The 14,679-nt window shown below is 43.3% G+C and overlaps 1 protein-coding gene across 1 annotated transcript in view; it reads right to left on the bottom strand.

Annotated features, from left to right (window-relative positions):
- AGO2 (argonaute RISC catalytic component 2) overlaps positions 1 to 5,720 on the bottom strand; it is a 100,463-nt gene extending 94,743 nt beyond the window's left edge. Inside the window, exon 1 of the mRNA XM_084618917.1 lies at positions 5,542 to 5,720. Within this exon, the coding sequence (XP_084475043.1) occupies positions 5,542 to 5,581 (40 nt within the window). The 5' untranslated portion in view covers positions 5,582 to 5,720. The remainder of the gene's footprint in view (positions 1 to 5,541) is intronic.
- Positions 5,721 to 14,679: the final 8,959 nt, after the last annotated feature.

The raw sequence follows: 14,679 nt of genomic DNA, 5'->3' as shown, positions 1-14,679 counted from the left end.
AAAAGCCGCAAAAAGGTTTCTAACTCCAACCCTTTTTGTTCTGAGGGGTTCATAACTTTCTAAAACTTTTCACTTTTCAGGCTGACATTTTCTAGGTCTGGCTTCTAGTCCAAGAAAATTAATTTGAAAATTTAAGCAGAAAATCTTCAGCTATTTTTGAATGAAGAGAAGAAGAAATGCTTCCTAGTACTAAAAAAAGGAGAATGTGCTCAAGTTCTACAGTTTACTGGATAGAGGTTGAAACTTGGAATGCAGAGAGCTTTCATTGTCAGTTATCTTTGAGTGCTGTAGAAAAAAATTTTTTTATTTATTTTGGACTAGTCATGAACTTTTGAAACATCGCTTACTGTACATGTTCAGGTCATCTGAACAAATTTTTCACCAAGCATAGGAAATGCACAGATAAGGAGGGCTGCATGTGTGCATGACTAATTTAAAATGCACTGAACACACATATGGACTCAGTCCCTGCAAAACTTGTAAGGAGCAACAGGATTAGGAAGAGCTAGTATATACTTAAAGTGCCTGGGAGGGAGCTGTGCTCATATGCACCTGCAGAACCTGTGGAGGCAAAGGTTCCCTTCTGCAGTCCTAAGTTGTGTGGGACAAAGCTGCCTGTGATGTTCAACTAACTAGTTCTCTATAACGGAATTTATACACATTGTCAATTTTTTTGCAAGCCAGCAGAGCTTCAAAATCCTGAATAGTTACGTTTCTCTTGCTTTCCTTTTTTTCTATCCTCTTGCTCAAAAAGTCCTACGGAATTCCACATAAAAGCTGTTCTAAAAGAACATTAAGGTTGCACAGTTAAGCATTCACAAGTCAGGAAAGTTCAACCTTAACTCTTCCTTCCTTCCTTCATGTATACATTACAATAATCTCTGACTGTATATTAAGTGTACTGTACGCCAGAAGCTACATGTCATTTATATGAAAAATGAAGTAGTAACATACTACCTTTGAAGTTTACAAGAATACAGTGTTTTTGCATATATAGGCCACCTTAATTTGCACTGCCGTAATTACCTCATCTCTTCAGGCTGTACAGCTGGTTGATAAGCCATACTATTAGTGCTGACAATTATTAAAATATACACCTTAAAAGTTTGAGAAATCTAAATCAAAGGTGTATTAACCATGATGGCTGTGAGCTTAGAGTATAAACAATTACAATGTGCTGTGCATGTAACTAAGACTGTAGAAAGAAATTTAAGTTGGAGAAACAACAATCAGTGTATTCACACAAACGGACAGAGTAAAGTTAAGTTTAATGCACGTTTTGTTATCTGTGCACTTAACCTTGCAATACTAAATTTCTCAACACAGGTTTTGGGTTTTTTCTTTGTATTATTTTTGTTTTGTAGAATTAAACCAAGGACAAGACAGTTGAAGTCACTTAGTTTAAAGTACAATACTGATCCTCATAGCATGGTCCAATGCCAACTCAAGTACGTGTCCCTAATGGTCTTTCAGAACAGACAACAACCAGCATCTTCCCATAGTAGATCATCAAGACAAAAAACCCAAGTATAAAAAATGTCACACAATGGCAAAATAGACATCCTAATCGCCTCAAATTCCAAAAACCAGGTAAAGCATTTGTACATTTCTACATACAATCTCTTCCCCCCTCCTCGCCCCCCCCCAAAAACACTTAGTTTTAGAGGCTACAGAATCCATTAGTGGCAACTCCACCAAAACAGACATGAGCTCCTGATTTTTAAGCATATTTGGAGTCCTGTTACACTAAAACGGATATGAAAAAAAGAAAAAAAAAATCAATGCATGCTATTTTCACTCAATTTCTCAACAAAATTATTTCAAACCTGTCAAGATTACATTTGCCAGCTTTTAAAATAAAACCTTCTAAATTAGAGTACAAGAATAGCTTCTGACCAATGACACAAACAGACAAGCAGTTTTAAAAGCAATTTACATGAGTAGAAACCATACAAGGAAGATCTCAAAGTTAATTTCGATGTTGACAGAGGAAAACAAACTTAAAGTAACACAACCCTCCCAAGTATTACTATAGTGGTGTTATTTATCAAATGAAAAGCCACAACTTTGTCTTTGTTGATAGACTTAGAGAACCAATGACACATTAAAGAGAACTTAGAAAACTTGTTTCTCAAACTTTTAGAATGTATTTTCAAATATATCTGTTTTTTCTTATTCTAAATGTGAAGCAATACTCATGTTTATGAAATCTACTCCAAACATCAGATTTAAGCAAAAGCAAGTGTCCTTTTAAAAAAAAAAAAAAAAAAGTGCGCGAGAGAAAAAAATATATTTAAGATGTAAACTTTACAGAAATTGTTTCTGTACAGAATTTTCTTTGAAGTATTCTAGGAGGTATCAGGACACCCTAAATATTGTAATTTAAAAGTTTAGAGATTAAATTTACTACTTCTTTTATTACTAGTTACTCAAAATATAAAGATTCATTAGTTTAATGAATAGTACTATATTCTCTTGACTTGCCCTGGCCTTCTAGAATGCAGAATTTAAAGATCGTGCAATCAAACTCCCCCCCCCCCCCCCCGCTTTTTTTTTTTTTTTTTAAAGACAGGGTTTTCCTATGGTGTTCTAGAAACTCATTTTTGAATAATGTTTTTGTGAGAAAACTAAGTAGTAAAGCACCAGGCTTTGTATCCTCACATGAAGTGTCACAGCCAAGTTGTGAATCCAAAACAAACACTTTGGGAAAGAGGACAGAAGGAGAAGCCCCTCATCACGGCACCTTCTCTAATCCCCTTTTCAAAGAACATTTAGATGAAAGCTAGGATTGGTGCAAACAAATTTTCTCTCTTCCAAAATCCCTTTTAAGCACAATCCCCCTCACACAACAGCCTGTTAGAATTAAGTTGCCATATTTAGTACCAATAAAAGAAGCAGCAACACAGGAGTCAATTTTTTTTTTTTTTTAAATGCTCAGTCCAGGAGGGGACTGGAGATTTAACACCAAATGCTATGGCAAATGAATGACTGGATTGGCAAAAGGGACAAGAGACCCTAATGGCAAGATCTGAGTGGACTGTGGAGACCAGTTTGGTGATGGAATCTGAATAAGGAGGTGGCTACTTGCGTGTGTATACTGCAGCAGCACTGTTTGATAACTCTGACGGCAGTGAGGTTTAAGTGCACAGTATTTAAGTGGTGATAGACATGTATACGGGCAGTTCTACGGACACCTATCAACTCTGATCCAGCTGTATGTGTAGTGAGTACTCAAACCATATACTAACTAACTCAAAGGGGTGAATGTAACACCAGCATACATTCATTTAAAAAAATAGCAAGATAGCGTAGAGAACTGTGATGGAGGTGTGTCAAATAGGAAGTGGATAGCGTAGTCCTGGCAGCAATGGCAGATTCTGAGCCATGACCCTTGAACGTTTATTGAGGGTGAATGAGATGAACCTGGCAGCAGTAGTGGGATGCACGCAGAGGCCCCAGTGTGCGTAAGTGGGAGGATGAAAATAATAGCACTAGTGTCTGCACTAGCAGGGCACGAGCACAGGTGCATAGCAATAGCAGAATCTGAGTTTGATGCTGCTGCTACACAGCATAATCAATTTCCCCAGTATGTCTAGCAGCAGGCCTGAGCTCCAGGGGTTAAAAGAAAGAAAAGCACAGCTCCCATTCCCTTGCTAAAAGAGAGCTTCGTTTCATCTCACTGATTGGGAAAGCCCTGCCCCCTAGATCTTCACTCTCCTCCTCTGCTAGGAGATGAAATTTAGAGCTAGGTGCAATTTATTTTGCTAAACGTCCCCCCACCTCCCTACCACAAATGCAGATCTGAGTTGACTGAAACATTTAGTGAATTTATATCCATTCTGCCATACTGTTTGTCCAAAAAAAGGAAAAAAGTTTCAGAAGTGTCACAACAGAACATTTTGCTTTTTTAGACGAGATTCATAAGGGGACTTAGGAGCCAGTCACAAAACCGAAGTGAAGGTGCCCCCCTTACACCGAATAGCCTAGTGCTTCGGGCATTCATCTAGGATGTGGGAGACCCAGGTTTGAATTCTCACTCTGGAACAGGGACATCAACTCAGGTCTCCCCCTTCCCAAGGGAGTGCCCCAACCACCAGGTTATTAGCTATTCTGAGGTGGATCTTTTTCAATCTCTCCTGCTGAAACTGTTCCATTCTGTATTAGTAACTAAATATTCACTGGCCCAGAGAGAGTGCGAGCTTGACCTTATAGCCTGGTGGTGAGGGCACACATTTGGGAAGGAGAACACATGGGCTCCAGTCCCTGCTCCGATCAATATTTACTCTTCATTGTTTTTATGATCCGGGTACACAAACTCACACTTTCACTTGCTAGTTACAAGCTTGTTTGGGGACATGAACTTGTTTTGGATAAATTTCTTCTCTAGTCCCTAAGTCTTCTCCTTGATGAGTTCCAGCTCTCCAGAAAGATTATCTGTCACCACATGATCTAGTATGACAACACCCACCAGAACTGGTGAATTCCTCCTCACTTTCACCACTCCAGAACAAACCCAACTGCCACAGCAGTGGTGGCAGGGCTTCACACTAATGTTATAAACCCAATCGGCGCTGCAAAACCCTGAATGGCAATACCAGCACGTCTAATGGTCGTGCCCTCAGTGGTGATCACAGCATGTCCAATATTGGCAGCAGTGCAGCCACAAGTAGCGAGTGTGTGCAACAATGATCCTGATGGTCCATAGGACAGCCAGGGCATGCTCCTGGGCAGCGACCCCAGCACATATAGTACTGGCAGAAGCAGCAGCAGGGTATACTGGAATTAGCAGCTGGGTCCTGACTGGCGACACCAGTACACAGCGCGGGTAGCAACAGGCCATCCCAGTGCATGCAATGAGGACCGCGGTGGTTACAACGGCCCCGCTGTTGCCATGCACTGTGCCCCCAGCACGTCCAGTGGCCTCTCCGGCTGGCGTGAGAGGTCCTGAGCAGGGGCAGCAACGGGGCACTGTGCCAGTGTCTGCGTGCGAGGCTCTCGGGTGAAGGAGGCGAGCAGGCCCCCCGAGTTCCTGCGGCTGCTTTGCAGCCGGGCAGCCCCTCCCCGCGTCCGCAGGCTTCCCGCGGGGCCTACACCCGAAGCCTTCCCTACCTCCGGGGACAGCCCCCACCGCGGCAAAGAGAGGAAGGGACCCCTGCCCACAAAGAGGCCTCAGGATACGCACGCTCGCTCGATCCCTCCCTGAGGAGGAGGGGACGGCAGCGGCCTGACCCCTCCTTCCCCGCCCGCTTCTACAGCGCACAGCCGGGCCGCGCGGCCATTCCGAGAGACTCCATAAGGCCCGGCCGGGGGTGGGGAGCCGACGCGCGCGCTGAGGCTCGCGAGTGCTTCACGCCCCCCTTCCCCCAGGGCTGGGCGGTTGGCACCTCGCGCACTCTCCCCAGACAGTCCCCCCACCCCCAGCCCCGTCTCGCGGGGGGGACTCGCGCTGCGTCTCGCGCTGCCGGAGTGGCTCACGCACCAACGGTCCCACGCGTTCAAACCCAGCTCGAGCCGGGGAGCAGCGGGTGGCTGGGGACTCACCGGGTCCGGGGGAGGCGGCGGCGGCAGCTCCCGGATACATGTCTCCGTGTGAGGAGGCGGCGGCGGCGCCTCTCTCCAGGGCAGGCGGTTCCTACTTCAGCAGCGGCTCTGGGGAGCTAGCCCGAGCCCCGGCTGCACTGACGCTCAGGGAAGGGAGGAGGAGGGCCGACTCCGAGCCGGGAAACCAGGTTACTCAGCGGCACTGGGCGAGGAGGAGCCGGGTGGTCACGGGGGAGGCGGACGCTCCTCCCTCCGGCTTCCTTCTCGTCCCTCCCTCTACTGGCGGGAAGCGGGGACAGCCACCTCAGCGTCCCGGATCTACCGCCCCCCAGAGCAGAGCGACTGGCCGACCTTCCGCGCCTCCCCGAGGCGGCGGCCCACCCCATCCTTCCCTCTGGCCGGGCGGGCCAATGACACATCCCCGCTGACACTGGCATCCTCCTTCCCCACTACCATAGCTGCCGGACCCAGGGGCGCTGGAATAATTTTATAGTGGGGAAGCGGGATGCTGAGAGCCATTGAATCAAACTGTAAACGACTGAACAGGACTGAAACTCCTTCAGGCTAAGGGGTACACTAGCACCAGCTGACCCCATGTCCGGCTATTTGGGGCTTTTTCTTATAGAGGGGCCAATTACCCCCACTGCCATCCCGATTTTTCACACTTGCTATTTGGTCACTCTAACCCCACTCCCCTAGTTCCAGCACCCAAGCCCACCCCAACTGCTCCTACCCCAGGCACTCCCAATGCTGATCCTTGTAGTTTCCCCCCCCCCCATCCCAAAATCCTGTTGCATCTGTTCTCAGCATGCCTGCAGCTCCTGTCCCACCTTTGCCCTAGCTCATGCTCTCATTTGCCCCCACTGGCTCCAGTTCTTCCCCCCACCCCCCACACACACTTCATGTTTTCTATGTGCAGACAATAGGGGCCTTTCCTGCCTTCCTAGCTACTAGTTTTGGGGGCGACCAGAAGCCATCAGCCCATTTCATAGACTTTAACATCAAAGGGGCCTCATCAGATCATGTAGTCTGAGCCCAAAGATTTTCATTAGCAGAAAGTATTTCAGTCCTTAAGAAAATAAATCACTGTGTGCGAAGCGAAAAAGAACAGGAGAAGGGTCAAAGGGTGGAGTATTGTCCTGCCTACTTGGCAGCTGTTCTTAGGGGCCTCTGTCCCTACTTCTGCTAGGTCACTCTAAAATGGTTGACTGATACTCTTGCCTTTAGGGCAGGATTGGAGGAAGCTCCTTCCCCAGCTGAGTGGGAATTCCCTCTGCTGAGGTAAGCGCAGTTGTAGGAAACCCATGGCCAATAGGGATAAGGCCAGGACACAGTTCACCCCTGCCTATTTTGGGGATTCCTCAGAGGAAATCTCACCCCCGGGGATTAGACTTCCTCAGACCCCACATATAAACCAGGCAGACCCAATCCCCGTATTTGTTTACCGTGGAGAGGAGAAGAGCCGGGGCGGGGGGAGGGGGGGGGAAGAGGCGAGAAGAAGACAGAATAACAGTCTTCAAATACATAAAAAGCTGTTATAAAAGAGGAGAGTGATACATTGTTTTTGGTAACATGAGAGAATTATAAATAGTCATATTGCAGATTATCAGTATTAATCAATCATGTCAATCTTCCTAATGGTCACTTTCTGCAGTATATTTCTTTCTATATATAAACTTATACATTTAATAAAGGAACAAAATCCTAAAATAGAACATTAAGAAGAACAGGATACAATATATACTGCATAGAAGCAATAATTAAATTCAAGCGGTTAACTACTCTGACATGTAATTGCATGAGTTCTTAGCTTGGTGCATGTCCTGGTTCTATGGAAGAATAGACCCTCTGCTGGAGCACCTCTTTGTGACCGGGTGAGGTGTAGAACCTCCCTCCCCAACTGGCATACCCTGCCAACAGCACTCTGGTTACCCATCTCTTCCTGTGACTCAGACCTCCATTCAGGTCACAATTTAAGTACACCCAAAAGGGATGGAACAGATCTCAATAAACAGAAGTCCAAATATCATCACAGAAGGTTAACTCTGGGCTCTGTCCTTATCCCCTTATATCAGGGAGGCTTCATGCCCACTTCTCTGGGTTCCAGTCCAGGGTCTCTGTAGCTAGGAGGCAGTATCTGTCTGTATCAGACCCACCCCTGCTATATCCCTGGGCTTCTACATGAGCCTATCAGCAGGGCCTCTCCATAGCCCCTCTATGATCCCCCTTCTTTCAGGATCGGGACTCATAGGATTCTGCCCTAGAATCCCGCAACAAAATCCCAAACAGAAAGTACCAACTTAAGCCAACTTCTGCCCTCACCAGGCTTGATTTTTTTAACCCCTCTTCTTCATTTTCCCTGCCTTGGTCCTTAAAAGAACACTTCCTGGAAGACCAGATCCTACTCCTCTGTCAGAGCTTCCCACCAGAGACAGCTTCACTCCAGGGGCTGTTTCATGTCTCCTCTGGCCTCTTATCATAGAATATTAGAGTTGGAAGAGACCTCAGGAGATCATCTACTCCAATCCCCTCCTCAAAGCAGAACCAACCCCAACTAAATCATCCTAGCCAGGGCTTTGTCAAGCTGGGCCTTAAAAACCTCTAAGGATAGAGATTCCACCACCTCCTTAGGTAACGCATTCCAGTGCTTCAACACCCTCCTAGTGAAATAGTGTTTCCTAATATCCAACCTACACCTCCCCCACTCCAACTTGAGACCACTGCTTCTTGTTCTGTCATCTGCCACCCTTGAGAACAGCTGAGCTCCATCCTCTTTGAAACCCCCCCCTTTCAGGTAGTTGAAGGCTGCTATCAAATCCCCCCTCACTCTTCTCTTCTGCAGACTAAATAACCCTCAGTTCCCTCAGCCTCTCCTCATAAGTCACATGCCCCAGCCCCCAATCATGTTCGTTGCCCTCCGCTGGACTCTCTCCAATTTGTCTACATCCCTTCTGCAGTGGGGGGGGGACCAAAACTGGATGCAAAACTCCAGGTGTGGCCTCACCAGTGCTGAATAGAGGGGAATAATCACTTCCCTTGATCTGCTGGCAATGATCCTACTAATACAGCCCAATATGCCATTGGCCTTCTTGGCAATGAGGGCACACTGTTGACTCATATCCAACCTCTCATCCACTATAATCCCCAGGTCCTTTTCTGCAACTGTTGCTTAGCCAGTCGGTCCTCAGCCTGTAGCGATGCATGGGATTCTTCCTTCCTAAGTGCAGGACTCTGCACTTGTCCTTGTTGAACCTCAGATTTCTTTTGGCCCAATCCTCCAATTTGTCTAGGTCACTCTGGACCCTATCCTTACCCTCCATCATATCTACCTCTCCCCCACAGCTTAGTTTCATCTGCAAACTTGTGAGGGTGCAAATAATCCCATCGTGAAGATCATTAATAAAGATTTGAACAAAACCAGCCCCAGGACCAACCCCTGGGCCACTCTGCTTGATACCATACTTCTCTACTCAGGAGAGGACCCCAGGGGCTTCTTCATCTTCAGGGAATTTTCCTTGACTATCTCCCCACAGGCTAATCCCAGAGAGTTATCCAACCAGCGGACCAAATTCAGTGATGAATCCTGGTCATGTGCCACCTGAGGCATGTTGCACATATGCTAAGACAACGATTGCAAGCTTCCTCTCCTCCCTGCAGCCCCATCCATTCATTTTCCCTCTTTTTTAATAGCGAAGCAGACTTGACTGGATATTCTATAGCCACCACCAACTATAAACCTTCAGTACTTAGTGGTTTACATTGTCTTGGTCTGTCATGTATCTTTTAGGTAATGTAAGAGCACCTTTTTTAATAATACTCCATTTTCCCAATGTTTTTACTAAACAACAATGTAACTTTTTTACATTTACAATACATTTGAATTCCTCAAAAAATTCTCCTTTTTTTAAGATCAGAACCCTTACATATCTATAAAAAGGTGAGTAAATGTTTCTTCCACCTAACTGCACATCGTCCATCTGTGTCTAATTATTTGACAAATATTTTTGTTTAAGCCACAGTGGCCAATTAGTACTCTAAACAAAAGCACTCCATTAATTCTATTCAGGCTCTGAAGTATGTCATAGTCCTCTACTCAAGGGCACAATTAAAAAAAACTTCCTCTTTTTCCATTCATCCAAATCTTTTGCCATTTCTTTTACATTAATTCCTGTTTACTCAATGGTATTTCTGTGTCAATCCTTCCATTTCTTACAGCATTTTTAGCTGCTTTGTCTGCCATTTTGTTCCCTGTTTTCCCCCCCACAAATGTGTGACGGGATCCAAGGTAATGCTCCATGTATCCCCATCTGAACTAACTCAGTTAATAGAAATATAATTTCACTGATTAAGTCACTTCTACATATTGAAGCACCCTTTTAAAAAACAAAACAAAACAAAAACAAACAACAACAAACACCACCATAAAGCCTGAGGTGGAATCAGAAAAAGGGACTGCTGCTGCTGGGGATACATCCCAGATCCAATTTAATATTAGCATTATTGCTACTACCTCAGCTGTCAGACATATGCACTATTAGCTAATTCCAAGTTTTGGTATACAATGTGCTGCCCCTACTTTGTTTCTCTCTTTTTTGGACCCATCTGTATATATATTTGAGGAAACCTACTGTACTTTTCATCTATATACTGATGCACTTCATTTTAAATATTTAGTATCTTTTTTACCCTTAAGTTTATCAAATAAATCTAATACCACATTTGGACATACGACTTGCCATCCATAACTAATTCTCCATTGACTAAAAGTTTTGACTTCATTCAGTTTTTCCTTGTTTCTCCTGCATCCACTCTTAAACTCAAACGGCATATGGAGTTCTAACATCATGTGCTATAGTTCACGTATTGAATTCTCAACAATCCTCATATGTTTGGTACTTTCATCATTGCAGATTCCATTAACTTTAGCCCAGAAAGTTAGGTCCAGTGGTTTCATTCATACTGTAACAGGTATTTCACTAGAAGCTATCTGTAGTTCTCATATAGTATTGTAATAAATCTAGAGCACACAATTTGTAGTGCCTGGGCTTGTATTAAATCTAATTTGTTAAATTCTGATGCTGACAGAAAGCCATAGTCAAAAGCTAGTCTGATTAAGACTCTGTATAGCATCAGCAGTGTTTTCTTATCCATCTCTCCCTCCCCCCCATTAGTCCCAGGCCCAGCAAGACTTTTAAGCAGATTAATCCTTCTTGTACATTTATCTTTAGCCTAGTTAATATGATCTTTTCAACATAATTTAGTACTAATTACCCCTTAGAATTTGAACTCTTAATTATATCTATTTGTTCTCCATAGAGACACAGTTTATGTTCTTTTGTAACTTTCCTTTTTGTAAAGATCAATCCTTTGGAGTTAGCAATGGAGATCTTGAAACCCCATGCATTTCCTCAGAGGTCTCTCATAATGCTTTGTTGATTCTCTTTTCTGCCACCTCAGTATTCCTGTTCCTAACCCACAGAGCACAATTATCTGCAAATATAGTGATACCTATTGCACTACTTGTTTTGGGAGATCATTTATCATATTAAATAAGGTTGGGCTGAACTTCAGTACCCAGAAAGATAATGGAGCAAATAATTAAGCAATCAATTTGCAAACACCTACAAGATAATAAGGTGATAAGTAACAGTCAGCTGGGCTTAAATTCAGCAGGAGCCCACCAGAGCAGAGCTCCAGTAAATATTTTCAAATCCGTGGGAAGTGCCAGGGCTCAAGGCTTCAGCCTCATGGGAGGTGTCCGGAGCAACAAAAATGATTCAAAGGTCTCAAAATTACAGGACCTATGAGGGAAGATTGTAAAAAATTGGGTTTGTTTAGTCTGGAGAAGAGAAGACTAAGAAGGGACATAACAGTTTAAGTACATAAAAGGTAGTTACAAAGAGGAGGGAGAAAATAAGTTCTCCTTAACCTCTGAAGATAGGACAAGAAGCAATGAGCTTAAATTGCAGCAAAGGTGGTTTAGGTTGGACATTAGGAAAAGCTTCCTAACTGTCAGGGTAGTTAAGTACTGGAATAAATTGCCTAGGGATGTTGTGGAATCTCCATCATTGGGGATTTTTAAGATTAGGTTAGACAAACACCTGCCAGGGATGGTCTAGATCAGTGGTTCTCAAACCGTGGGTTGAGACCCCAAAGTGGGTTGGGACCTCATTTGAACGGGATTGCCAGGGCTGGCTTAGACTTGCTGGGGCCCAGGGCCAAAGCCTGAGCCTGAGCCCCACCGCCTGAGGCCAAAGGCAAAACTTTGACCCTGGGTGGCAGGGCTCAGGTTACAGGCCCCCTGCCTGGGGCTGAAGCCCTGGAGCTTCGACCCCCCACCGAGGGTGGTGGGGCTTGGGCACCCCTGCCTGGGACGGTGGGACTTGGGCCCCACCACCTGGGATAGTGTGGCTCAGGCTTTGGTCTCCCCTCGTAAGGTCATGTAGTAATTTTTGTTGTCAGAAAAGGGTTGGGGTGCAATCAAGTTTGAAAACCCCTGGTCTAGATACTTAGTCCTGCCATGAGTTCAGGTGACTAGATTAGGTGCTCTCTCAAGGTTCCTTCCAGTCCTACAATTTTATGAACACTATCCTGTGGTGTACCATTTTTAATATTGTATATATTTGATATAACTTTCCCAACTTTGATCTGAATGATCCTTTTACTCAAATTCTGATCTACCCTACATTCTTCCCCTCTCTCTCTAGTGCACTTACTTTGTGCAATAGGACTTCCCTCCACAGCATGTTATATACCTTTTCAATATCTAGAAAGACAGCTATTATGAAACCCTTGTACCTCAAATTTTTGTATTTGTTTCTAATTTAGCAATGCAATCAATAGTACTTCTTCCTCTCCTAAAACCACTTTACACCTCATCTATAGTACCATTGTTTTCCAAATAGGAACCAATCTTTCAGTCACCATTCTCTCCATAGTTGTACCAAAGGCAATTGGGTTATAGGTATTGAGTTTTGGGGATAGTTTGTCTGTTTTTTGTATGGGAATTACTGCTGCATATTTCTACTTTACCAGTATCACTCCTTTTCTCCCATATAGTGTTAAATAATTTCAAGATAATACTTCTCTGAAAGTAGTTTGAGGATTAAGCATTATGTTACATATATTATCTTTACCTGGGGATGTAATCTTTCTTATATCAACAGCTTTCTCAAGTTCTCACATACAAAGCTATTCATTCAGCATAGTATCTTCATGTTTACCCCAACTACATAATAAGACTATGACTCTTTTCAATGAATTGTCTTTTAATCTGGAGGAAAACATCACTTTCATTTCCACCATTACTCACCCTTAGAAAGTTTCTGCTAAAACTTCTGTTTTCTCATTACCAGAGCTTTTAACTATGTTGTCAATGCCAATAAGACCTGGCATGTGGCTATTTTCAGTCCAAATTCCATTTGGTCTTCTGATTTGCCTGTATATTTCTGATGTCTTGTCTTTGTTTATCTGCCCACAGTACTTTCTCCAACTCTGATTTTTTTTTTATAATTCCTTGTCCTAATGACTGCTTTTATAGTTCATTAGATATTTGCTATTCATTGTATATTTAGCTTTTCTGTAGGCTTTGTTCTTTTCTTTAACTCACGTTTTGGACTCCTCATTTTACCACAGAAGTGAATTTTTAGTTTTGGGATACTTCAATATCCTAGATATAGCTATAGTAACTGCTTTTATTAATCCCATTATTACATTATCATTGAAATTCTCTAGGTCATCAGTCACACAATGATTATTCATAAATTCTGTACGTTTACTTGTAAATGTCTCCCAGTTATCCTTCTTAAAATTCTTGGTGGATACCTTCAAACTTACCTTACCCTTGAAAAGTAAGAAGTACAGGGAAATTATCACATCCCATTCCTTCTTCCTTATATATTTCCAAGTTGCATTTACTTGCAGTATCTGCCATTATAATTCCCAGGTCTAAGCAGGAAAAACTATTATCTGCTGCATTAAATCTAGTTGGAGTGTCATCATTTAAAACCACTGAATTGTTTTAATCAATTAACTTTTCTAAGCATGCACCATTTTTATCACTTGTTTTACTGATATCAACATCATCTGATTTTGCTTCTACTCTTCCCTCCCCCCTACTTTGTAGCCATTATCCCTCTCTAACAGACTCTTCTTCAGTTTCCTGAGTGACTTCATTTAGGATCAGAAAATCCACCATTTTCAATCAGTCCCGTTAGTCCTCCACCCTAAGTCCCAGGGTCAACTTCCTCTGTTTATAGTCCTCTCCCACCCCCGTCTCAACTAGGCTTCATCTCAAATTAAACCTCGCCCATCCTCCAGGTGCAGCCAGGTAGCCAAATGGCTTCTCAGGTCCGCATTAGCCCTTTCAGTGCCTGTGTAGGGTACACACCTCATCACAGGATTCCAAGTAAATCCAAGTCCTTTCATTTCGATTTGTAGCAGCTCTTATGGGTCAGTCCTTAGATAAGCAGTGTAATATCTAATGCCCATTACTGAGTATTTCTTTTCTTCTTTTCCTTTGTTCAGGACAATCATTGTTCCAAGTCAGAAAAATACACTTAATTGGGACCATCTGTAATACAAAAAGCACCCTGTAAGAAAACCATTTAAAAATTATTTAGAAAATGAATTACTCTGCTCCAATATGGATAATGAGACTTATTCTCATTTGTAACTGTGATAGCCCTAAAGAACCAGGTACTTACAACCATGGAAAACAGAGACAGAATTCCACCTCTTTTCAACTAGTATAGGATTGTCTCTATGGGATATTCGTGTGTGTTTTGTCCACCAGTTCCTGGTCATAGTACAATTAAGTGGCAAACATTTCCCTTCAGCATGCCATCATTTATGCTTATTCCTCTTGGAATAGTACATTTTCTACACTGTGAGTCAAATGAGTGCTTAGGAGGATAGGTGTGTTTATCTACTCTATATCTACGTCTATATAGATATACATATGTCTCCATCATAAATTGGTCCACTGGGGCAAGGAAGCAGAGATTTAATATTAACTCAGGTGTTGGGACTATATTTCAGGTGTTGGGTTATGTCTATTTTGTATATTTGGCTTATGTCCATTTTGCATGTTTTGTATAATTTCAGGATCCCATACTGATTTTCAAAATGGAGTTTGTG

This window comes from Lepidochelys olivacea (assembly GCF_965140295.1).
Source record: "Lepidochelys olivacea isolate rLepOli2 genome assembly, chromosome: 2".
Lineage (NCBI taxonomy): Eukaryota > Metazoa > Chordata > Testudines > Cheloniidae > Lepidochelys > Lepidochelys olivacea.
The sequence above is the reverse complement of the archived record's forward strand: the minus strand, read 5'-3'. Positions and strand labels throughout refer to the sequence as shown.